At 50.4% G+C, this 23,415-nt stretch overlaps 1 protein-coding gene across 17 annotated transcripts in view; it reads left to right on the forward strand.

Moving 5' to 3' along the window:
- The first annotated feature begins 65 nt into the window (after nucleotides 1-65).
- Nucleotides 66-23,415, forward strand: part of PPRC1 (PPARG related coactivator 1) — a 31,075-nt gene continuing 7,725 nt past the window's right edge. For 2 of the 17 annotated variants that reach the window (XM_055352795.2, XM_019034592.4), the window contains exons 1-5: nucleotides 13,809-14,064; nucleotides 18,691-18,879; nucleotides 19,460-19,606; nucleotides 19,720-19,821; nucleotides 19,941-22,842. In XM_055352795.2, the coding sequence (XP_055208770.2) occupies nucleotides 13,912-14,064; nucleotides 18,691-18,879; nucleotides 19,460-19,606; nucleotides 19,720-19,821; nucleotides 19,941-22,842 (3,493 nt within the window). In that variant the 5' untranslated portion in view covers nucleotides 13,809-13,911. Of the gene's footprint in view, nucleotides 196-520; nucleotides 676-716; nucleotides 1,600-13,783; nucleotides 14,065-14,325; nucleotides 14,686-18,690; nucleotides 18,880-19,459; nucleotides 19,607-19,719; nucleotides 19,822-19,940; nucleotides 22,843-23,415 lie in introns of those variants that run through there. The other 15 variants (XM_055352800.2, XM_055352799.2, XM_063710441.1 and 12 more) reach the window with 15 other exon arrangements.

Raw genomic sequence — 23,415 nt, forward strand, 5'->3', positions numbered from 1 at the left:
TCTGGCTGAGCCGGAGCGGGAGCCGCGGCTGGGGGAGGCGGAGCCGGGGTGGGCAGTGTGGTGTATCTCTCTCCACCCCGGGCCGCGCTCCGGGAGGGAAAAGAGACTGCAGACCCCCTGTCCGTGCTCCCTGCTGAGACGCCAGCCTTCTTCTGGAGGCCCCTTGTTTTCGCGTCCCTACCCTAGGCTGGATGGGTAAAGAAGCATTCTCTTAATTCTTGTAGCAACCCCTCAACTCACCCCTTCCCTAAATTAACCACTCCTCCTTTGCCTGCGAAACCAGTTGGGACTAGAACTAAAAGGGTTAATTAAGTGGGGTCCCCGCCCTCCTCCGCCTAAGGGCTTGGGATCTGTGTTTTGCTGGGGGGAGGGGGCTGCGGAATGACCACCAGATTGGATTACGGAGGGGCGATAGAAGGCCATCCTTCCTTCTTGCAGACTGACGCATCAGTCAAGACACTCTCTTCTCTTTCCCCCTTTCTCCAGCCTTGGTGCCTTCACCTCCGTACCAACCGCCCAACCCCACCGCCTCCGACCCCCCTGCCTGGAAGCTGCTGTCCTTTGAGGGCTTCGGAGATGAGAACAGGAAACAGGCCCCTCCAGTGCCCCCTAACCCAGAGAGGCAGAGGCTGTGGGCCGTGGGGGGTTGGATGGGAGATGATGTGGATGGTCAATGTAAGGAACACTCCTTCCCCTGGGAGGAGCCTCCCAACCTTCAGTCACACTTCAAGGACTCTCCAACCCAGCCCTAGGAGGGGAGGGGCTCCATCTCCATCCCTTCCCAAAAGCTCAGCTTTAGCTGCCTCATAAACAGGAAATACCTATTAGCCAGGAGGAGGGAAGGGAGGGGAGCCGCCTGGAGTAGAGAGTTGACCCCCTCCCTCCTGGGGTCCCCAGCTGCTAGCTTTTCTTTCTTAAGTTTCAGTATGGGCTCCAGGGATAGACGATGGAGACTTGGACTAGTGTCTCCTCCCTAGGGCGTCTGGCCCTGACTGGGTAGGGGGTTCTCCTCTTTGTTACTTAGAGGGGTGTTGGTTGAGAAGGCTGTTTGGTTCCCTCACTCTGGCTCAGAGTCTGCACAGCTGGCTTGACTGGCTGGGGGAGGGTTACAAATGCGGAGGCTTAAAGTGTTTATGAGACCTCTTCTCTCCACCTTAGGTTTTTGCTGAGGGAGCATGAAATGATGGAACAGTGCAGAGTCCAGGGATTGAAAAGAAGGCCTGCCTAGGAATGGAGACCCTCCCCACCATGTGCTTAGGATGGGGGATAGGGGAGCTTGTACACTGTGGAGTCTCCCACCCCCAGGTTTCCCCATCTCCACCCCCACTAGGAGCAGAGAGGACCTGACTGAAGCCATCCACACTCACACAAGTATTTCCTTGGCAGCATCCCCTGCCTGAGTGCACCCCCTCCCTGCATTCTCCCAGACAAAGGTCAGCACTGGAGGGAGTAGAGAGAACATAAGGCAACAGAACACTGGGCCGAAATTGTGGATACCTAGGTTTGAACGCAAGATTCGCTCCTCATTACCTGAGTGATTTGAGACAACTGACCACCCCACCTGGAACACTAGCTTTATCCTCTCTAACCTATGGCTTGGTGAGTATCAAACTAGACAATGTACACCCAGTCACGTAGCCCAGTGTCAGCCAGGCAGTCCTGTAAATACGTGTTCTTTCTGCCCTTTTTTTTTTTTTTCAAGATTATCCAATTCCAAGAGAGGAGGGGGCTGGATTGGCAGGACAATTTGAGATGGTTTGGAGGAGGGGGAATACCTACCTTGACCTCCTTCTCTCTTTTCTGTCCATGAATTTGCCTTCCTCCAATCCTGTGACCACTTACGCCTAAGGCCACTCATTCCAAACAACTAGCTTGGTCAGATTCCATGCTGACCAACACAATGGTGATCATCTGGGTGGACAGGGGGACTACAACCCACCCTATAAAGGTCTTTGCCTCCTGTGAATCTGAGATTTCCCTCTCCTAGATTACACATGTGGAAGGTAGAAGCTTAGGAAGGAAGAAAAAACTGCCTTACTTGAGCATGCACTAGTGCCAGGCACTGCCCTAGGCCTTTTACACCTGCCGACTCATTTACCTTTCATGAGGACCTTTGGAAGAAGGTGCTATTACCTCCATTGAACAAGTAGGAAAACTGAAGTTCAGAGATGATAATAAATTTGAACTTGCCTGTAAAACACTGTTCTCCCTCTTCTTCACCTACTAGTTAATGCTTCCTTAACACCTTAGTTCTAGCTTCACCTTCTCTGGGAAGATTACCCTTCCCACTCCCACTGACGCTATTGCCCAGTTACCGGTAAGGAAATACCATCTCAGTACTGTTGAATGGGTGGTTAAAATAAGTGATTGGGGCTCCTACAGGAACTCCATTTAGGCAAGTTAGTTAACTTTGCCAAGGTAACAGAGCTAACAAGCACTTGACCCATTGCTCTACTCCTTGCCTTACTTCTAGTGTGGATCAGACCTGGGGAGGGAGAAGAGAACATCTTTGGAGCATCTCTGGGAATTGTGGTATAGGCAAAAATGGGAAGAGAGGTCACAGACACCTGGCAGACAGAAGGGATGTGGTAGGAAGGGGGTGGAGTCTATGTGGAGGGAGGGTCTTTAACTTAATGACAATGTCCTGGAGGACTGGAGGCTTAGCTGATTTGTATGGATGGGTGTAAGCGCCCAGTATTCTCTCTCTCTCCCTCTGTATGTGTGTGGTAAAATTCACATAACATAAAATTAACCTTTTTTTTTTTAGACGGAGTCTCGCGCTGTGGCCCAAGCTGGAGTGCAGTGGTGCAATCTCAGCTCACTGCAACCTCCGCCTCCCCAGTTCAAGCAATTCTCCCTACGCCTCAGCCTCCTGAGTAGCTGGGATTACAGGCACCTGCCACCACGCCTGGCTAATTTTTGTATTTTTTTTAGTAGAGACAGGGTTTCTCCATGTTGGTCAGGCTGGTCTGGATCTCCCAACCTCAGGTGATCCGCCCACCTTGGCCTCCCAAAATGCTGGGATTATAGGCATGAGCCACCACGCCCGGCCTTTTTTTTTTTTGAGATGGAGTTTCGCTCTTGTTGCCCAGGCTGGAGTGCAATGGCGCAATCTCAGCTCACTGCAACCTCCGCCTCCCTGTTTCAAGTGATTCTCCTGCCTCAGCCTGCCGAGTAGCTGGGATTATAGGCATGCACCACCATGCCTGGCTAAAAATTAACCATTTTTAAATGATCAATTCAGAGGCATTCTAGCTTTTTATTTTTAAATTTTATTCTTTTTTTTTTTTTAGACAGAGTCTCGCTCTTGTCGCCCAGACTGGATTGCAGTGGCACGATCTCAGCTCACTGCAACCTCCGCCTCCCAGGTTCAAGCGATTCTCCTGCCTCAGTCTCCTGAGTAGCTGGGATTACAGGCATCACCACCACACCTGGCTAATTTTTGTATTTTTAGTAGAGACAGGGTTTCGCCATGTTAGTCAGGCTGGTCTCGAACTCCTGACCTCGTGATCTGCCTGCCCTGGCCTCCCAAAGTGCTGGGATTACAGACGTGAGCCACCGCGCCCAGCCTTCTTTCTTTTCTTTTTTGTTGAGACAGTCTCACTCTGTTGCCCAGGCTGGAGTGCAGTGGTGCAATCTCAGCTCACTTTAACCTCCGCCTCCCGGGTTCAAGTGATTCTCTTGCCTCAGCCTCCGGAGTAGCTGGGATTACAGGCGCGCACCACCACACTTGGCTAATTTTGTATTTTTAGTAGAGATGGGGTTTCACCATGTTGGCCTCCAAGTGATTCACCCGCCTCGGCCTCCCAAAGTGTTGGGATTACAGGCGTGAGCCACTGTGCCTGGCCATTTTTTTTTTTTTTTTTTTTGAGACAGAATCTTGCTCTGTCACCCAGGCTGGAGTGCAGTGATATGGTCATAGGTAACTGCAGCCTGAAACTTCTGGGCTTAAGCAGTTCTCCTGCCTCAGCCTCCCAACTAGCTAGGACTATAGGTACACACCACTGTGTCCAACTAACTTTTTTATTTTTTGTAGAGACAGGTTTCTTGCTGTTAGCCAGGCTGGTATTGAACTTCTGGCTGGCCTCAAGTGATCCTCCTGCCTTGACCTTCCAATGTGCTGGGATTACAGACATGAGCCACTGCCTGACCCTGGCCCTTGTTTTTTGTTTTTTATTTTATAGTCTTGCTGTGTTGCCCAGGCTGGACTCGGACTCCTGGGCTCAAGCAGTCCTGTTGCCTCAGCCTTCTGAATGTCTGGGACTACAGGCCTGTACCACACCAAGCCTCTAGTATTATTTATTTATTTATTTATTTTTGAGACAGAGTCTCGCTCTGTCACCAGGCTGAATGCAGTGGCTTGATCTCGGCTCACTGCAACCTCTGCCTCCCCAGTTCAAGCGATTCTCCTGCCTCAGCCTCCCAAGTAGCTGGTACTACAGGTGTGTGCCACCACACCCAGTTAATTTTTTTTTTTTTTTTGAGACAGAGTCTTGCTCTGTCACCAGGCTGGAGTGCAGTGGCACTATCTCAACTCACTGCAACCTCCGCCTCCTGGGTTGAAGCAATTCCCCTGCCTCAGCCTCCTGAGTAGCTGGGATTATAGGCATGAGCCACCGCACCTGGCCAAATCTTTTGTATTTTAGTAGAGACGGGGTTTCACCATGATGGCCAGGATGATCTCGATCTCTTGACCTCATGATCCACCTGCCTCAGCCTCCCAAAGTGCTGGGATTACAGGGCTGAGCCACCGTGCCCAGCCACTTTTAGTATTTTTCAATACTAGTCATTAGTGCAAGATGGACTCTGGACACAAGCAGGAGGTACTGAGAAGAGGTTAAGATTAGGAAAGGGGAAGGGAAGAGGAGCCTTACAAAAAGGCAGACAGCAGAAGCAACTGGCTAGACTCATTCCAATAGAGGTAAGCCCCCTGTTTGTCCCAACTCCTAGAACCGCTCCCATCCAACTCCCTCTGCTGACCTTGGCCTTCTATATTTTCTCTTATATTTCTCTCACCCTTGAAATTCCTTCAACTAGTTATTGGCATCACTCTGTCTTTCTTTCTTTCTTTTCTTTTTTTTTTTTTTTTAGACAGAGTTTCGCTCTTGTTGCCCAGGCTGGAGTGCAGTGGCACAATCTCAGCTCACTGCAACCTCCGCCTCCCGGGTTCAAGCAATTCTCCTGCCTCAGCCTCCCAAGTAGCTGGGACTACAGGCATGCACCACCATGCCCGGCTAATATTTTGTATTTAGTAGAGAAGGGGTTTCACCATGTTGGTCAGGCTCATCTCGAATTCCTGACCTCAGGTGATCCACCCGCCTTGGCCTCCCAAAGTGCTGGGATTACAGGCGTGAGCCACCGCGCCCGGCCTGGCATCACTCTGTCTTTCAAGGATGAATCTTGACCTGGATGCTATGGCTCACACATGTAATCCTAGAAACTCAGGAGGCTGAAGAGGGAGGATCACTTGAGCCCAAGAGTTTGAGACAGCAGTGAACTGAGATTGCACTATTGTACTTTAGCTTGAATGACAGAGTGAGACTCTGACTCAAAAGAAAAAAAAAAGGATGAATCTTTCTCCAAACAGACAGCAGATGATATACGTCTTATGGACGGCCAAACCTCCAGCATCTAACAGAGTACCTGGAACCTAGTTTGTGAACTATAACTTTTTTTTTTTTTTTTTGAGATGGAGTCTTGCTCTGTTGCCCAGGTTGGAGTGCGGTGGTGCGATCTCAGCTCAGTGCAACCTCTGCCTCCCGGGTTCAAGCGATTCTTCTGCCTCAGCCTCCCACGTAGCTGGGATTACAAGCATCCACCACCATGCCCAGCTAATTTTTATATTTTTAGTAGAGACAGGGTTTCATCATGTTGGCTAGGCTGGTCTTGAACTCCTGACCTCAGGTGATCCGCCTGCCTCGGCCTCCCAAAGTGCTAGGATTACAGGTGTAAGACACCACACCCAGCCGCAGCCGTGAACTGTAACTTTTGTTGAATGATTACAGCAATTTTTATAGATCGTCCCTTGCCCTGACACGTGACTCCTCCCCTCTTGTCCATTTGCTATCATCATTACCATCATTATTTACAAACATCAGTCGTTTTTCTGCCAAAGCAGTTTCTCAAAGTATGTAAGAAATTCCCAGGAAACTTGTTAACCATGGAGAAGGCACCATCCTTGGATGAACTAAATCATATTTCTGGAGAACCAAGGAATATGGTTTTTTATTTTATATATATATATATATATATATATATTAAAAAAAAATTGAGACAGAGGTCAGGCATGGTGGCTCAAGCCTGTAATCCCAGCACTTTGGGAGGCTGAGGTGGGCAGATCACCTGAGGTCAGGAGTTCAAGATCAGCCTGGCCAACATGGTGAAACCTTGTCTCTACTAAAAATACAAAAATTAGGTGGGTGTGGGGGCACAAGCCTGTAATCCCAGCTACTCAGGAGGCTGAGGTAGGAGAATCGCTTGAACCTGGGAGACAGAGGTTCAGTGGGCTGAGACCACGCCACTGCACTCCAGCCTGGGCAGCAGAGTGAGACTCCGTCTCAAAAAAATAAATAAAATAAAATACATTGTGATAGAGTCTTGCTGTCTCAAGGTTGAAGTGCAGTGGCGCAATCTCAGCTGGAGTACAGTTGCACGATCTCGGCTCACTGCAACATCCACCTGCTGGGTTCAAGTGATCCTCTCATCTCAGCCTCCCGAGTAGCTGGGATTACAGGCAAGTGCCACCACGCCCGGCTAATTTTTTGTATTTTTAGTAGAGACGGGGTTTCACTGTGTTAGTCAGGGTAGTCTTGATCTCCTGACCTTGTGATCCGCCTGCCTCAGCCTCCCAAAGTGCTGGGATTACAGGCGAGAGTCACCACGCCCGGCCTGCCCAGCTGATTTTTTTTGTATTTTAGTAGAGACGGGGTTTCATCATGTTGCCCAAGCTGGTCATGAACTCCTGAGCTCAGGCAATCTGCCCATCTCGGCCTCCTAAAGTGCTGGGATTACAGGCGTGAGCCACCGAGCCCAGCCTATTTTTTAAATTTTTTCTAGAGACAGGGGTTTCGCTATGTGTCCCAGAGTGGTCTTGAACTCCTGGGCTCAAGCGATCCTCCCATCTTGGCCTCCTAAAATATTGGGATTACAGGTGTGAGCTGCCACACCTAGCTGGTTTAAGATTTCTCACAAGGTTGCAGTCAAATGGCCAGCCAGGATGTAGTCATCTTAAGGCTTGACTGGTGTTGGAGAATCTGCTTCCAAGCTCACTGTCATGGTTGTTGGCCAGCCTCAGTTCTTCACTGGTTTTTGGTCAGAAGCTGCTGCTGCTTTTTTTTTTTTTTTTTTTTGAGACAGAGTCTTGCTCTGTCACGAGGTTGGAATGCAGTGGTGTGATCTCAGCTCACTGCAACCTCCGACTCCCTGGTTCAAGCGATTCTGCTGCCTCAGCCTCCCGAGTATCTGGGATTACAGGCACGTGCCACCACGCCCAGCTAATTTTTGTATTTTTAGTAGAGACGGGGTTTCACCATGTTGGCCAGAATGGTCTCCATCTCCTGACCTCCCACATTTGATCTGCCCACCGCAGCCTCCCAAAGTGCTGGGATTACAGGCATGAGCCACCGCACCCCGCCCCTCTAAAAGCTTCCATTTTTTTGCCACGTGGGCCTCTCCATAGTACTGCTTATAACATGGCACTTTGATTTCCCCAGAGCAAGAGATCCAAAAGAGGGAGAAAGAGAGAGCAAGAGAGACAGAGAGAGACAGAAAATAGGAGCCCCTAAGCCCACAGCTGCAGTCTTTTTTTTTTTTCTTTTTTTTTTAAGAGTCTTGCTGCGTCGCCCAGGCTGGAGTGCAGTGGTACAATCTCGGCTCACTGCAAGCTCTGCCTCCGGGGTTCACCTGCCATTCTCCTGCCTCAGCCTCCTGAGTAGCTGGCACTACAGGCACCCACCACCACGCTGGGCTAATTTTTTGTATTTTTGGTAGAGACGGGGTTTCACCATGTTAGCCAGGATGGTCTCGATCTCCTGACCTCATGATCCGCCCGCCTCGGCCTCCCAAAGTGCTGGGATTACAGGCCTGAGCCACCATGCCCCGCCAGCGGCAGTCTTTTTATAACCTAATCTTAGACATGGCATATCATCTGGGAGGCACTTCTGCCATATGCTATTGGTCACAATCCTGGTACAGTCTAGGAGGAAACCCACAGATGAGTGTGAATAACAGGAGGCTGATTATTGGGAGCCATCTTGAGGGTTTCTCTCTCTCTCTCACTCTTTTTTTCCTGACACTATCCACCTAGAGATTGAGGGTTTCTGAACATAACAGGTCTTTGCAAGTCTGGAAGTGCAATTTAGGCAGTGTATCAGAGTATCAGAGTTCATCAGATTCAGGACACTGATTCACACAAATCAAATTAACAGAAAACCTTATCTTGGTATGACTTCCCCCCTTTTCTGGAACTCTTTAGCTAAATTGGTCTTTCTTTTGAACACAACAAATTTGTTCCATTTCAGAGTCAATTCCCTGGCTGATTCTCTTTTTTTTTTTTTTTTTTTTTTTTTGAGAGACAGTCTGGCTCAATTGCACAGGCTGGAGTGCAGTGGCACAATCTGGGCTCACTGCAGTCTCTGCCTCCCAGGTTGAGGCAATTTTTGTGCCTCAGCCTCCCAAGTAGCTGGGACTGCAGGCGTGCACCACCACACCTGGGGAATTTTTGTATTTTTTTTGAGACAGAGTCTCGCTCTGTCACCCAGGCTGGAGTTCAGTGGCGCAATCTCGGCTCACTGCAAGCTCTGCCTCCTGGGTTCACACCGTTCTCCTGCCTCAGCCTCCCGAGTAGCTGGGACTACAGGCGCCCCCCACGACCCCTGGCTAATTTTTTATATTTTTAGTAGAGACAGGGTTTCACCATGTTAGCCAGGATGGTCTTATCTCCTGACTTCGTGATCTGCCCGCCTCAGCCTCCCAAAGTGCTGGGATTACAGGCATGAGCCACCGCGCCCAGCCAGATTTTTGTATTTTTAGTAGAGACAAGAGTTTCACCATATTGGCCTGGCTGATTCTTTTACCACAGAATATTCTTTGAATGCCTAGGTAGGTCTTCCTTGTGATTCAGGTCTTCAAATGTTTCCTCCTCAGAGGCTACACAATATAAAATTATTCCCTCTTATCTTTTACACTTTCCATCCCATTACTTTCTGACAGCACATATGGCTCTCTGAAATTGTTTTAATTCTTTGTTTACATGAAGATTGTTTCCCGAGGAGAATATAAACTCCATTCTGTTAAGGGGAGTTTTTTGTTTTGTTTGTTTTTGGTCCATTTTGTCATTGCTGTAGTGCCTGGCTTATGGAAGGCACTCAACAAATAAGTGATTATGCTGGTTTAATTCACATAGAAATGTACATCACATGAACTGGAGATTTTTGTCTCACTTGATCAATATACTTTCTTCCCATAGAAAATTATTATTATTATTTTTGAGACAGAGTTTCACTCTTGTTGCCCAGGCTAGGGTGCAATGGCACGATCTTGGTTCACTGCAACCTCTGCCTCCCGAGTTCAAGCGATTCTCCTGCCTTAGCCTCCCGAGTAGCTGGGATTACAGGCATGTGCCACCACACCCGGCTAATTTTGTATTTTTAGTAGAGAGGGGGTTTCTCCATGTGGTCTGGCTGGTCTTGAACTCCTGACCTCAGGTGATCCACCTGCCTCAGCCTCCCAAAGTGCTGGGATTACAGGTGTAAGCCACTGTGCCTGGCCCTATTATTATTATTATTTTGAGACAAAGTCTCACTGTGTTACCCAGGCTGGAGTGCAGTTGCACAATCTTGGCTTACTGCAACCTCCGCCTTTGGGGTTCAAGTGATTCTCCTGCCTTAGCCTCCCGAATAGCTGGGACTATAGGTACATGCCACCATGCCCAGCTAATTTTTGTATTTTTAGTAAAGAGGAGGTTTTGCCATGTTTGTCAGGCTCGTCTTGAACTCTTGACCTCAAGCGATCCACATGCCTGGGGCTCCCAAAGTGCTGGGATTACAGGCGTGCACCACCATGCCTGACCTCCACAGAAAATTATAAGTCAGTTATTATAATCAGATGAGTCTTTGGCGAGCATGGAGTCAGAAAAGGATTGGAGGTTCCCAGTTTTTGGTGGCCTATGGCTCTAAGGTTTTCCTTCATGGTCATTAGGAATGCACTTAAGGACTAGTAGTCACAACACCCCTGTTCAGGTGGCACTGAAGACCCAGAGATATATTACCTTTTTTGAGTAGATTTTATGGAGACACCAGACTTAGATGAATAGATTGTTTCTTCAGATGCTGAATAAAGCAAAAAAGTGGCAAAATGTTCCGCTTTCTTTTATATTAGTCTTCCTCTCAAAGCCTTATCACCATAAACCAGTAGCATTTTATTTTTTTTAATTTTTATTTACTTATTTATTTTGAGATGGAGTCTCGCCCCGTCGCCCAGGCTGGAGTGCAGCAGCGTGATCTTGGCTCACTGCAACGTCTGCCTCCCGGGTTCAAGCGATTCTTCCTGCCTCAGCCTCCTGAGTAGCTGGGATTACAGGTAGGCGCCACCACGCTTGGCTAATTTTTGTATTTTTAGTAGAGACAGGGTTTTGCCATGTTGGCCAGGCTGGTCTTGAACTCCTGACCTCGGTGATCCGCCTGCCTCGGCCTCCCAAAATGTTGTAATTACAGGCGTGAGCCACTGTGCCCAGCCTTAGAGCATCTTTTAGAGTATGCATCTTCCACACAGGAAAAACTGTGCCATCTGTATTAATCTTGCTGGCTGCTCATAGGCAACTTTATTTCAAACTTTATTGTTGCTCCTCATATGACTATTTTATACAGAAAACTGTGAACAAGACTCAGTTTCCAAATTAGTGGCTTTTAAAGCCTTTTTGAGAAGACAAAGTTAATTCACCTGAAACAACTAATTAAGAAACAATTAGGCTGGGCGCTGTGGCTCATGCCTGTAATCCCAGCACTTTGGGAGGCCAAGATGGGCAGATCACGAGATCAGGAAATCAAGACCATCCTGGCTAACATGGTGAAACCCCATCTCTACTAAATATACAAAAAAATTAGCCAGGCGTGGTGGCAGGTGCCTGTAGTCCCAGCTGCTGGGGAGGCTGAGGCAGGAAAATGGCATGAACCCAGGAGGCAGAGCTTGCAGTGAGCCGAGATCGCGCCACTGCACTCCAGCCTCAGTGACAGAGCAAGAATCCTTCTCAAAAAAAAAAAAAAAAAAAAAAAAAACAACTAAACAGGGCTGGGCGCAGTGGCTCACGCCCATAATCCCAGAACTTTGGGAGGCTGAGGCAGGCAGATCACCTGAGGTCAGGAGTTTGAGACCAGCCAGACCAACATGGAGAAACCCCCTCTCTACTAAAAATACAAAATTAGCTGGGCGTGGTGGCACATGCCTGTAACCCCAGCTACTCAGGAGGCTGAGGCACAAGAATCACTTGAACCTGGGAGGCGGAGGTTGCGGTGAGCCGAGATTGCGCCGTTGCACTCCAGCCTGGATGACAAGAGTGAAACTCCATCTCACACACAAAAAACAAAACAAAACAAAAGAAACAACAAAACAGCCAGGCACACTGGCTGACACCTGTAATCCCAACACATTGGGAGGCCAAGGCAGGAGGATCTTCTAAGGCTAAGAGTTGGAGAACAGCCTGGGCAAGATGTGAGACCCCCCAAGACCCCCCAAAGAATTAGCTGGGCATGGCCAGGCGTGGTGGCTCACCCCTGTAATCCCAGCACTTTGGGAGGCCGAGGCAGGCAAATCACGAGGTCAAGAGATCGAGACCATCCTGGCCAACATGGCGAAACCCTGTCTCTACTAAAAATACAAAAACAAATTAGCTGGGTGTGGTGGTGGGCACCTGTAGTCCCACCTACTCGGGAGGCTGAGGCAGGAGAATCACTTGAACCTGGGAGGTGGAGGTTGCAGTGAGCCAAGATCGCGCCACTGCACTCCAGCCTGGCGACAGAGCGACACTCCATCTCAAAAAAAAAAAAAAAAAAATTAGCTGGGCATGGCAGTGTGTACCTGTAGTACCCAGCTACTCTGGAGGCTGAGGCAGATGGATCCTTTGAGCTTGAGAGATCACAGTGAGCTATGCTATGATCTGCCACGGCACTCTTGCTCACCGCACTCCACACTGCAGCCCTGGGTGACAGAGTAAAACCCTATTGTCTAACAAAAAAAAAAAAAAAAGAAAGAACATCTAAGAAAAGGTCCAGAAAAGGTCCTCTCTTTTCGTGAACATTTGTGGGGATGTATAGTGATGCAATATTTCCAAAGGGCAATTTTCTACTGTATTTCAAATACATGCATTGTTTAACTCAGCACTTGAATTTCATGGAAACTATTCCACAGAAAGATTGCACAAAAGTGCAAAGATACATGTACATGACATATGCAAGGGTGTTCATCATAACAATATGTAATAGTGAGAAACTGTAAACAACTTAAATATTATTTTATTTATTTTTGAGAAGAAGTCTCACTCTGTCACCCAAGTTGGAGTGCTGTGGCATGATCTTGGCTCACTACAACCTCCACCTCCTGGGTTCAAGCAATCCTCCTGCCTCGGCCTCCTGAGTAGCTGGGACCACAGATGTGTGCCACCACGTCCAGCTAATTTTTAAATTTTTGGTAGAGGTGGGGTTTTGCCATGTTGTCCAGGCTGGTCTCAAACTCCTTAGTTCAAGTGATCCACCCACTTCGGCCTCCCAAAGTGCTGGGACTACAAGTGTCAGCCACCAAGCCACGGCCAGAAACAACTTAAATATAATTTAAATAACAATACATTCATAAAATAGAACTGGTGCTAAAGGCTCAGTAAATATTTAGCTAGTGAGTGGATTAACATATTGTTACATAAAGAAAGCAAATCACCAATTTGTGCCCCTATATATTTTTCCATTCATAGAAAAAAGTGTCAATGAATACACACTAAAAGTAACAAGGGGTTTAAATCTGGGCAGTAGAACTATAATTTGCAGGCCTACTACATTTTTTCCTCTAAACAGTTTTGTACTTCTTGAAATAATTTTTGTGCTTTGTAAAAAGTTATTTAAAAATAGAAAATATGAAGTAGCTTTTAAGTGGCAAATGAATGAAGAGTAGAGACAGTGATGGACCGTAGAAACGCAGAGCGGGATCCCTCTTGGCTAGGACAACCAAAGCCTTTCCTAGATTAAATAAGGCATGAAATGTTTTGAGGTTCAAGTATTCCAGGTCCACATATAGGCAGGAGAACACCTGTTGTCTTTAGGGAACAGCAAGGAGACCTGAAACAGCAAGAAACAAATTTGATAGAGAAGGCAACGTAAGTTTCTGAGTAGTAGCAGAGAGGGCGGAGAACGCGACATTTTCCGATTAAGTTTGCAGTACTGCCGCAATATGGGATTAGGTGAGGATTAGCGCTTGGAGCGCAAGTGCCCACTAGGGGGTGGTGTTTCAAAACATATATAGGCCCACCTGGCCCCACTTGGACTAAGATGAAAGGAACGTACAGCAGGTAGAACGTCAAAGAGGACGTTCCAACAGTTGGACAAGTTAACGACAATAAAATACGCAAATGTTAACTTTCCCCCTTACTGCTGAGCGCTCCCTAAATCGGTATCCCAGTGTAACGCCAAACTAAGCCCTACAGGATGCCTGCAGCTAGTGCCAAACGGTCCCCACTTAAAGCGACTACTAGTCCCAGGAACCTTCGCGCGAGGCCAGGGCCTTCTTCCAGGGTGCAAGTGGGCCTCGCCGCACGGCTCTCTGGGATTCGTAGTCTTGCAGTGTCATTCGGGAGTTGTAGTTCCTTTCCCACAATCGGCTGGGCGAGGCGGCGCCAGCGATCAGAGCAGCGCTGGGTGTTCAGGGGCCAAGATGGCGGCGCGCCGGGGACGGAGAGACGGAGTCGCGCCGCCCCCGAGTGGGGGCCCCGGTCCGGACCCTGGCGGGGGAGCCCGCGGCAGTGGTTGGGGAAGTCGAAGCCAAGCGCCGTATGGGACTTTGGGCGCTGTGAGCGGCGGCGAGCAGGTGAGAGGTTGGCTGGCGGCCCGCGACAGGCAGCAAAGCGGTGTGTGCCGGGCGGTGACACGTGGACGCCACAGGAAAGGGAGGAAGCGCCTGAGAGTCGATGCCGGGTGGCCGCGGGAGCCGGGCCGGAGCAAGTGGGCCCTAGGCCGTTTGCTGGGGGTAGGCGGGCAGAGGCAGCGTCTCTACGGCCATTCCTGGGGGACGCCGGAGGGGGAGAGCGGGGTGTCGGAAACATAACCCGCGGTTGGGGGTCAGGGGTTCGGACTTGGGGTCGAAGGCTGAGACCTCCATGTAAGGATGCCCAGTGAGGCTCCCCGAGCCCGGCGCCGCAGTTCCCTTTTCGGAGCCACGTGGGGTGGGGGGAGCAATTTTCCCGGGAGAACTTGTCTGCCTCCCCTTCCCCTCTAGGCGGCCCCGGCATCCACGTGGGTCGGGCTCCTGGTGGAGGGGGGCGCAGGCAGCGGGTCCACGTGGGGGCGGGGAAGGAACGTCCACGTGGCTCCCGTCCCAGGCTGTCGGGCATCTAGTATCGGCCTTGGAGCCTGGCTGACGCGAACTGGGTGTGTCTCCACGGGTCCCGCCATCTCCTGCCGGGGCTGGAGGCCCGGGCCGGGAAGGAAGGTAAGGGCTGCCAGAGTCAACTTTGTTCAGAGCCTTGGAGGGTTTTTTTTTTCCCTGTTGTTTGGGTCCGCAACGTCTCTCCACTGCGGATGGTGAAGGACTCTCCAGATGTTGCGGGAGTTTGTTCCCTGCGGATGGCTGAGTGTGATGGGGAGGGTAGAGGGCTGAGGCTGAAGGGTTGTGGAGGAGTGAGTTTGTGGCGCTTCCGTCTGACCGGCTTGGGGTGGGTTGTGAGTCACGGGCATTGGCGTTTTGGTTGCCTTGCAGTCTTGCCTTATTAGTGATTCAAGGGATATGGGGAGTGTCAACATACACCTGGGACAAGGTTAAGAAAGGGAAAGGGAATCCTCTCCTCACTTTTTCCTCCAGCATCTCTTTTGGGAAGGCATGCTCCTGTAATCTGACACGCAGAAACTGGGGTGGTCCGTACTTAAGGCTCTTTGGATTTTTTGCTGGGGATGGGAAAAGTTGGAGGCGGTTTGAGAACTGTTCAACATGTTCAACAGTTGAACATACACTGGATGAGGGGGAATTCTGTTAGGTTTTTTTTTCTTGGCCTTCAAAAAGTGTTATTGTTCTACTCTACAGTGGAGGGCTTCTTAAAAGTTTCCACCCAGGGTGGAAGGGGCAGGAATTAGTTTGAACTGTTACCTCTCTTAAACAATTAAGCTGAGTCCTTGACAGCATTTTTTGTGTGTTACTAGGTGGGAGTTGGGCTGCAGGCTGCCTGGTAATGTCAGGTCCGGCAGACCAATCCAGGCCCTTGCCCAGGGGAGAATGGTTTCTGGGGCAAGAATTTGGGAGCGCTGATCCCTTCTCCCCTACTTTCTCAGAGGTCACATCTTTTGGGGCTGGTGCTGCCTACCTACCAGAGCCCCAGGGTCTAGGCCAGAATCTCAAGGCAATGCCCAGCTCTCTATGAACCATTCATCTTCACCTCCATCAGGTGTCCAGTCAGAGACACACCCTCACACCTGACGTCACCCATCACTGAATTCCCAAATAGCACAGGGAGAGTCAGGAAGGATCCAAGATCCAGCTATAATAGTTAAGTAGTAATTTGGGATTGGAAAGGATCTCATGGAGAGATTGTCATTCCCTTCCCCCCAAAACCAAAGATGGGTATATGTGAGCTGGTCAGTCAGCCAGTTATTTATTGAAATACCATTATGTTTAGGCACAGGGGACGAACTGGTAAACCACATAAACATGGTCTTTATCCCTCAGGATCTATGTTTTAATCAGGATAGACCGATGATAAATAATAATGAATGAGACAAAAGTGCAGGATATTTGGGATTATGTAATTGGCAGTAGTGATCTACTTTGCAGAGTCTGAGAAGGGACATTTAAAGCTGAGATGTTAAAACTGTGGAAAACCTTTAATCAGGGAAAAGTGAAGGCCTCAAGGAGGAAGAGAGCATGGCTTATTGGAGAAACCGAGACCTGTACTACAGAGTAGTGGGAGAGGACACGCTGGAGCAGAAGTCTGGTGGGGAAGACAGGACTTTTGTAAGCTATATATATATATTTTGTTGTTGTTGTTGTTGTTTTTGAAATGGAGTCTTGCTTTGTCACCCAGGTGGGAGTGCAGTGGTGTGATCTTGGCTCACTGCAACCTCCATCTCCTGGGTTCATGCAATTCCGCTGCCTCAGGCTCCTGAGTAGCAGGGATTACAGGCAAGCACCACCACACATGGCTAATTTTTGTATTTTTAGTAGAGACAGGGTTTCACCATATTGGTCAGGCTGGTCTTGAACTCCTGACCTCAAGTGATCCACCCACCTCAGCCTCCCAAAGTGCTGGGATTACAGGCGTGAGCCACCACACCCGGCCTGTAAGCTATATTAAAGAGTTTAAACCTAATGCTAAGAGCAGTAAAATGCCATTGAAGGGATTTAGGGAGGGTCTCAGGCAGTGATCAGATACATATTTAAAAAGTTTCTGACTGTTTTTGAACCCTGGAGGGAGCAGGTTTGGTGGGTGAAAGCTACTTGGGAGGTTTTTGAAGTTAGAGTTGCTGATGGCTGGCTTACTTTCAGCCTGGGCTTAGCACTCGGATGATCTTGGTACTCTGGGAGCTGTGCTGTTTGGGAATTGAGTGATGGGTGAGGTCAGGTGTGAGGGTGTGTCTCTGACTGGACACCTGATGGAGGTGAAGATGAGTGGTTCATAGAGAGCTGGGCATTGTCTTGAGATTCCAGCCTAGTCGCTGGGGCTCTGGTAGGTAGGTGGTGGCAGAGCAAATGGAGTTGCAGCCTCTTGGCTCACCCTGGAGTGTTTGCAGAGCCAGGTGCTATTCAGCTGCTGGTTTGTAATTATAGGATTGTGAAGGCCTGGGAGGAGTTAGTGCCTAAAACCTACCACTTTTTGCTTATTCTCTGGGCCTGGCCTCCTAACGCGTCCTTAACCAGCCTTTCCTTTTCCTGGGCGTTGGTACTCAGCTCTCTTAGGAGGGTATATATTGGTGGGGTGTAGGGGGTGGGGGTGTGGAAGACACCTGTCGCTTTTTTCTTTTGGAAGTGGTGCGGAATTTCACTTTGTTGCAGAAGAGGAAAGGGAAGGTCTGGCCTGTCTGTATGTGATCCTGTTCTCAAGCCTTTTTACTTCATGTTTCCTATGCGGTAGTTTCCCCTTATCCACAGTTTCTGTTAACCTGCTGTCAACTGGGGTCTAAAAATACATGAGTACAGTACAGTGAGATATTCTGAGAGCCAGAGAGACCACATTTGCATAACTTTTATTATAGTATATTGTTTTAATCTATTTTATTATTAATTTCTTATTGTGCCTAATTTATAAGTTAAACTTCATCGTTGGTATGTATTGTTTGTATCAATACATACCAATGTATTGGTAGTATCTGTGGTTTCAGGCATCTACTGGGGATCTTGGAATGTATCCCTCTAGGATAAGGGGGGACTACTGTAGTGGAGATCCCCGTGGCTCTGGCCTCACCACTACCATTCTGGTCCCTTCTGGCCCTGCCCACACCCACACTCTTGACAGGTCTGGGCGGGCTGCTTGATGCCTGACACAAGAGGCCGTAAATGCTGCTAGTTCTTGGAGTGTGGGGCGGGGCCTTTCCATCTAGGGAATCAAGCTTTCTCTTCACTTGCTCTCACCTGGTAGGAGTGGAGAAGAGGCCCTTCCCTTGGAATTACCATTGAAAGGTTGAGTGTCTCACTGTTGGGCCTTCAAAATAAGTGTCGGCCGGGCGTGGCGGCTCACGCCTGTAATCACAGCACTTTCAGAGGCCGAGTCGGGCGGATCACTTGAGATTTGGAGTTTGAGACCAGCCTGGCCAATAAGGTGAAACCCTGTCTCTACTAAAAATACAAAAATTAGCCGGGCGTGGTGGTGGGCGCCTATAATCCCAGCTGCTCCAGAGGCTGAGGCAGGAGAATCGCTTGAACCCAGGAGACCGAACCCATGAGTGTCATGGGGATGGGGGTAGGGGGTGGGGTGTGATTACCAGAAAAGTTAATGCTGCAGAAAAGTCTGTGATTTTAGAGTTGTGAGGAGAGATCACCGTGGGCTGAGGAAGCTGAGGTGTCTTCTTGAAGAAGGTAGGATTTGCACTAAGCAGAGACCTAAATGGGATTTGAGGTAGGTGAGGTTGTTGGAGTTGAAGCTGTCTCCTTGCTGACCTCTTTTGCTTTGGTGTGCCCCTCAGACTGTTATCTTCACTGCTGCCAGTAGATTATTCTGAACAATCTTGATTTTCCTGATGTTTTTACTCCCGGGTTTTAATCTGTGACTCTAGCTGTTTCTGGTTGGAGCCCAAACATTTTTCTGCCCCAGAAGGTCCTTGAAAACTGCCATCCTTATTGGGGTTTTTGCTCATAGGTTGTGCTTCTCTCTGCTCTGCTAGCCCAGAAGTTTGGCGACAGTGTTGCTGCTGCTGAGTTTGGCCCCAGCAGTGGAGGGTACCTGATTTATGGAGCATATTATCAGCTGCTGCCAGAGAGCTCATACCCTTCTCACCTTCTTCTCTGCTCCAGGTGCTGCTGCATGAGGAGGGGGGTGATTCTGGCTTTGTCAGTCTCTCTCGGCTGGGCCCATCTCTGAGGGACAAGGACCTGGAAATGGAGGAGCTAATGCTGCAGGATGAGACACTGCTGGGGACCATGCAGAGCTACATGGATGCCTCCCTTATCTCCCTCATCGAGGATTTTGGGAGCCTTGGAGAGGTGAGCTGGGGCTGGACTCTGAAATCTTTAAGCAGGAGGTTTACATGGGAGGTTCTAGCTCAAATTTTTGGCATGGCTCTGCTCTCCCAGGACCTTAGCTTCTTCCTGGGTGCCCAACCTGAATCCTTGAAGTGTATTTTTTGTCTCTAAGTGGGAATTAGGCTGCAGGCTGCCAGATTATGTCCCATGTAAGAATTCCTTTCCTAGCTTAGACTATAGTCCAAGGCCTTTCCCACTGTCTGGGCCCCTGAACTACATGTCCAGAGGGTTCTGATCTCTGTTTTTCAGCGCATTTCTAGCCTAGCCGATGGTTGTCTGCTGAGCATCCCACATCTTATCTGAGGGTAGGGGAATGTGTGAAACCCAAGCTTGAGTCAAGTCTGACAGGTCTCTGTTGACACCAAGAGCTGGTGGATGGTAGCTGAGATTGGAATCCATGCCTTCTGGTATTCAGATCCTTCTCGCTGCCCCATTAGCTGAGTTGAACCTGGGAGACTGATTCTCTCGATATCCAGTCCTTAGTGGCATAGTAGGTCATTAGGGATGTTGGTAGGACCTTCTGGTTGTTTTTCTGGAGCAGAGCAGGTTATCTCTGGAGGACCAGAATGAAGTGTCGCTGCTCACGGCTCTGACGGAGATCTTGGACAATGCAGATTCTGAGAACCTTTCTCCATTTGACAGCATTCCTGATTCGGAGCTGCTTGTGTCACCCCGGGAGGGCTCCTCTGTGAGTGTGGGACCAGGGGAAGGGGATTAGTACAAAGTTTAGACCCATGCCTGTGGACCTACTCATATAGCTCTGAAGCATAGACTGATCTCAGGTCTTTCTTTCCCTCTTAGCTGCACAAGCTGCTTACTCTCTCTCGGACACCCCCAGAATGTGACCTCATCACCCCAGTTGACCCACTGGGGCCCAGTACAGGCAGCAGTAGAGGGAGTGGGGTAAGCCTGACCTAGAGGGCTTCAGAAACACCCAGGTGGGAGGAGGAGTGTGTGGGGACAGGTCTGGAAAATACTTTCCCAAAGAAAACTCCTCCTGAGACCTCTCTTCTCTCCTGCAGGTTGAAATGTCTCTTCCAGATCCCTCTTGGGACTTCTCCCCACCCTCTTTCTTAGAGACCTCTTCCCCCAAGCTTCCTAGCTGGAGACCCCCAAGATCAAGACCACGCTGGGGCCAATCCCCACCTCCCCAGCAGCGCAGTGATGGAGAAGAGGAGGAGGAGGTGGCCAGCTTCAGTGGCCAGATTCTTGCCGGGGAGCTTGACAACTGTGTGAGCAGTATCCCGGACTTCCCCATGCATTTGGCCTGCCCTGAGGAGGAAGATAAAGCAACAGCAGCAGAGATGGCAGTGCCAGCAGCTGGTGATGAGAGCATCTCCTCCCTGAGTGAGCTGGTGCGGGCCATGCACCCATACTGCCTGCCCAACCTCACCCACCTGGCATCACTTGAGGATGAGCTTCAGGAGCAGCCAGATGATTTGACACTGCCTGAGGGCTGTGTAGTGCTGGAGATTGTGGGGCAGGCAGCCACAGCTGGCGATGACCTGGAGATCCCAGTTGTGGTGCGACAGGTCTCTCCTGGACCCCGGCCTGTGCTCCTGGATGACTCGCTAGAGACTAGTTCTGCCTTGCAGCTGCTTATGCCTACACTGGAGTCAGAGACGGAGGCTGCTGTGCCCAAGGTAACCCTCTGCTCTGAGAAAGAGGGGTTGTCATTGAACTCAGAGGAGAAGCTGGACTCAGCCTGCTTATTGAAGCCCAGGGAGGTCGTGGAGCCAGTGGTGCCCAAGGAGCCTCAGAACCCACCTGCCAATGCAGCACCAGGTTCCCAGAGAGCTCGAAAGGGCAGGAAGAAGAAGAGCAAGGAGCAGCCAGCAGCCTGTGTGGAAGGCTATGCCAGGAGGCTGAGGTCATCTTCTCGCGGGCAGTCTACTGTAGGTACAGAAGTGACCTCTCAGGTAGACAACTTGCAGAAACAGCCTCAGGAAGAACTTCAAAAAGAGTCTGGGCCTCTCCAGGGTAAGGGGAAGCCCCGGGCTTGGGCTCGGGCCTGGGCAGCTGCCTTGGAGAATTCTAGCCCTAAGAACTTGGAGAGAAGTGCTGGACAAAGTAGTCCTGCTAAAGAAGGCCCTCTAGACCTCTACCCAAAGCTGGCTGACACTATCCAAGCCAATCCTATACCAACCCATCTCTCATTGGTCGACTCTGCCCAAGCCAGCCCCATGCCAGTTGACTCTGTTGAAGCTGATCCCACTGCAGTTGGCCCTGTTCTAGCTGGCCCTGTACCTGTTGACCCTGGGTTGGTTGATCTTGCTTCAACCAGCTCAGAACTGGTTGAGCCTCTCCCGGCTGAGCCAGTGCTGATCAACCCAGTCCTGGCTGACTCAGCAGCAGTTGACCCTGCAGTGGTTCCCATCTCAGATAATTTGCCACCGGTTGATGCTGTCCCGTCTGGCCCAGCACCAGTTGATCTAGCACTAGTTGACCCTGTTCCTAATGACCTGACTCCAGTTGACCCAGTGCTAGTTAAGTCCAGACCAACTGATCCCAGACGTTGTGCAGTGTCATCAGCCCTGGGGGGTTCAGCACCCCAGCTCCTCGTGGAGTCAGAGTCCTTGGACCCACCAAAGACCATCATCCCTGAAATCAAAGAGGTGGATTCTCTGAAAATTGAAAGTGGTACCAGTGCTACAACCCATGAAGCCAGACCTCGGCCTCTCAGCTTATCTGAGTACCGGCGACGAAGGCAGCAACGCCAAGCAGAAACAGAAGAGAGAAGTCCACAGCCCCCAACTGGGAAGTGGCCTAGCCTTCCAGAGACTCCCACAGGGCTGGCAGACATCCCTTGTCTTGTCATCCCACCAGCCCCAGCCAAGAAGACAGCTCTGCAGAGAAGCCCTGAAGCACCCCTTGAGATTTGCCTTGTGCCTGTAGGTCCCAGCCCTGCTTCTCCTAGTCCTGAGCCACCTGTAAGCAAACCTGTGGCCTCAGCTCCCACTGAGCAGGTGCCATCCCAGGAGATGCCACTGTTGGCGAGACCTTCCCCTCCTGTGCAGTCTGTGTCCCCTGTTGTGCCCACACCTCCCTCGATGTCTGCTGCCCTGCCTTTCCCTGCAGGTGGGCTTGGCATGCCCCCCAGTCTGCCCCCACCTCCCTTGCAGCCTCCTAGTCTTCCATTGTCTATGGGGCCAGTACTACCTGATCCGTTTACTCACTATGCCCCCGTGCCACCCTGGCCTTGTTATCCTCATGTGTCCCCTTCTGGCTATCCTTGCCTGCCCCCCCCACCAACGGTGCCCCTAGTGTCTGGTACTCCTGGTGCCTATGCCGTGCCTCCCACTTGCAGTGTGCCTTGGGCACCCCCTCCTGCCCCAGTCTCACCTTACAGTTCCACATGTACCTATGGGCCCTTGGGATGGGGCCCAGGGCCTCAACATGCTCCATTCTGGTCTACTGTTCCCCCACCTCCTTTGCCTCCAGCCTCCATTGGGAGAGCTGTTCCCCAACCTAAGATGGAGTCTAGGGGCACTCCAGCTGGCCCTCCTGAAAATGTACTTCCCTTGTCGATGGCTCCTCCCCTCAGTCTTGGGCTACCTGGCCATGGAGCTCCTCAGACAGAGCCTACCAAGGTGGAGGTCAAGCCAGTGCCTGCATCTCCCCATCCGAAACACAAGGTGTCTGCCCTGGTGCCAAGTCCCCAGATGAAGGCTCCAGCATGTGTGTCTGCTGAAGGTGTGACTGTTGAGGAGCCTGCATCAGAGAGGCTAAAGCCTGAGACCCAAGAGACCAGGCCCAGGGAGAAGCCCCCCTTGCCTGCTACCAAGGCTGTTCCCACACCAAGGCAGAGCACTGTCCCCAAGCTGCCTGCTGTCCACCCAGCCCGTCTAAGGAAGCTGTCCTTCCTGCCTACCCCACGTACTCAGGGTTCTGAAGATGTGGTACAGGCTTTCATCAGTGAGATTGGTGAGTGACACACAGTTCCCCCATGTAGTCCCCAAGTTGGCTGGGGGACTCTAGGATAAGCCACCCTGATGAGGCTGGCCTTTGTTGGATTTCTTTGGAGGAGTTTTTTTGTTTTTATTTTGAGATGGAGTCTTGCTCTGTCTCCAGGCTGGAGTGCAGTGGCGCAATCTCAGCTCACTGCTTCCCGGGTTCAAGCAATTCTCCTGCCTCAGCCTCCCAAGTAGCTGGGACTACAGGTGCCCGCCACCACGTCTGGCTAATTTTTCTATTTTTAGTAGAGACGAGGTTTCACTGTTTTGGCCAGGTTGGTCTCAATCTCCTGATCTCGTGATCTGCCTGCCTCAGCCTCCCAAAGTGCTGGGATTACAGGCGTGAGCCGCTGCACCATGCCTTTTTTTTTTTTTTTTTTGAGATGGAGTCTTCCTCTGTTGCCCAGGCTGGAGTGCAGTGGCGTGATCTCGGCTCGCCGCAACCTCCGCCTCCCGAGTTCAAGCGATTCTCCTGCCTCAGCCTCCCCAGTAGCTGGGATTACAGGCGCTCACACCCACGCCCGGCTTTTTGTATTTTTTAGTA

Source organism: Gorilla gorilla, chromosome 8, assembly GCF_029281585.2.
Source record: "Gorilla gorilla gorilla isolate KB3781 chromosome 8, NHGRI_mGorGor1-v2.1_pri, whole genome shotgun sequence".
NCBI classification, from domain to species: domain Eukaryota; kingdom Metazoa; phylum Chordata; class Mammalia; order Primates; family Hominidae; genus Gorilla; species Gorilla gorilla.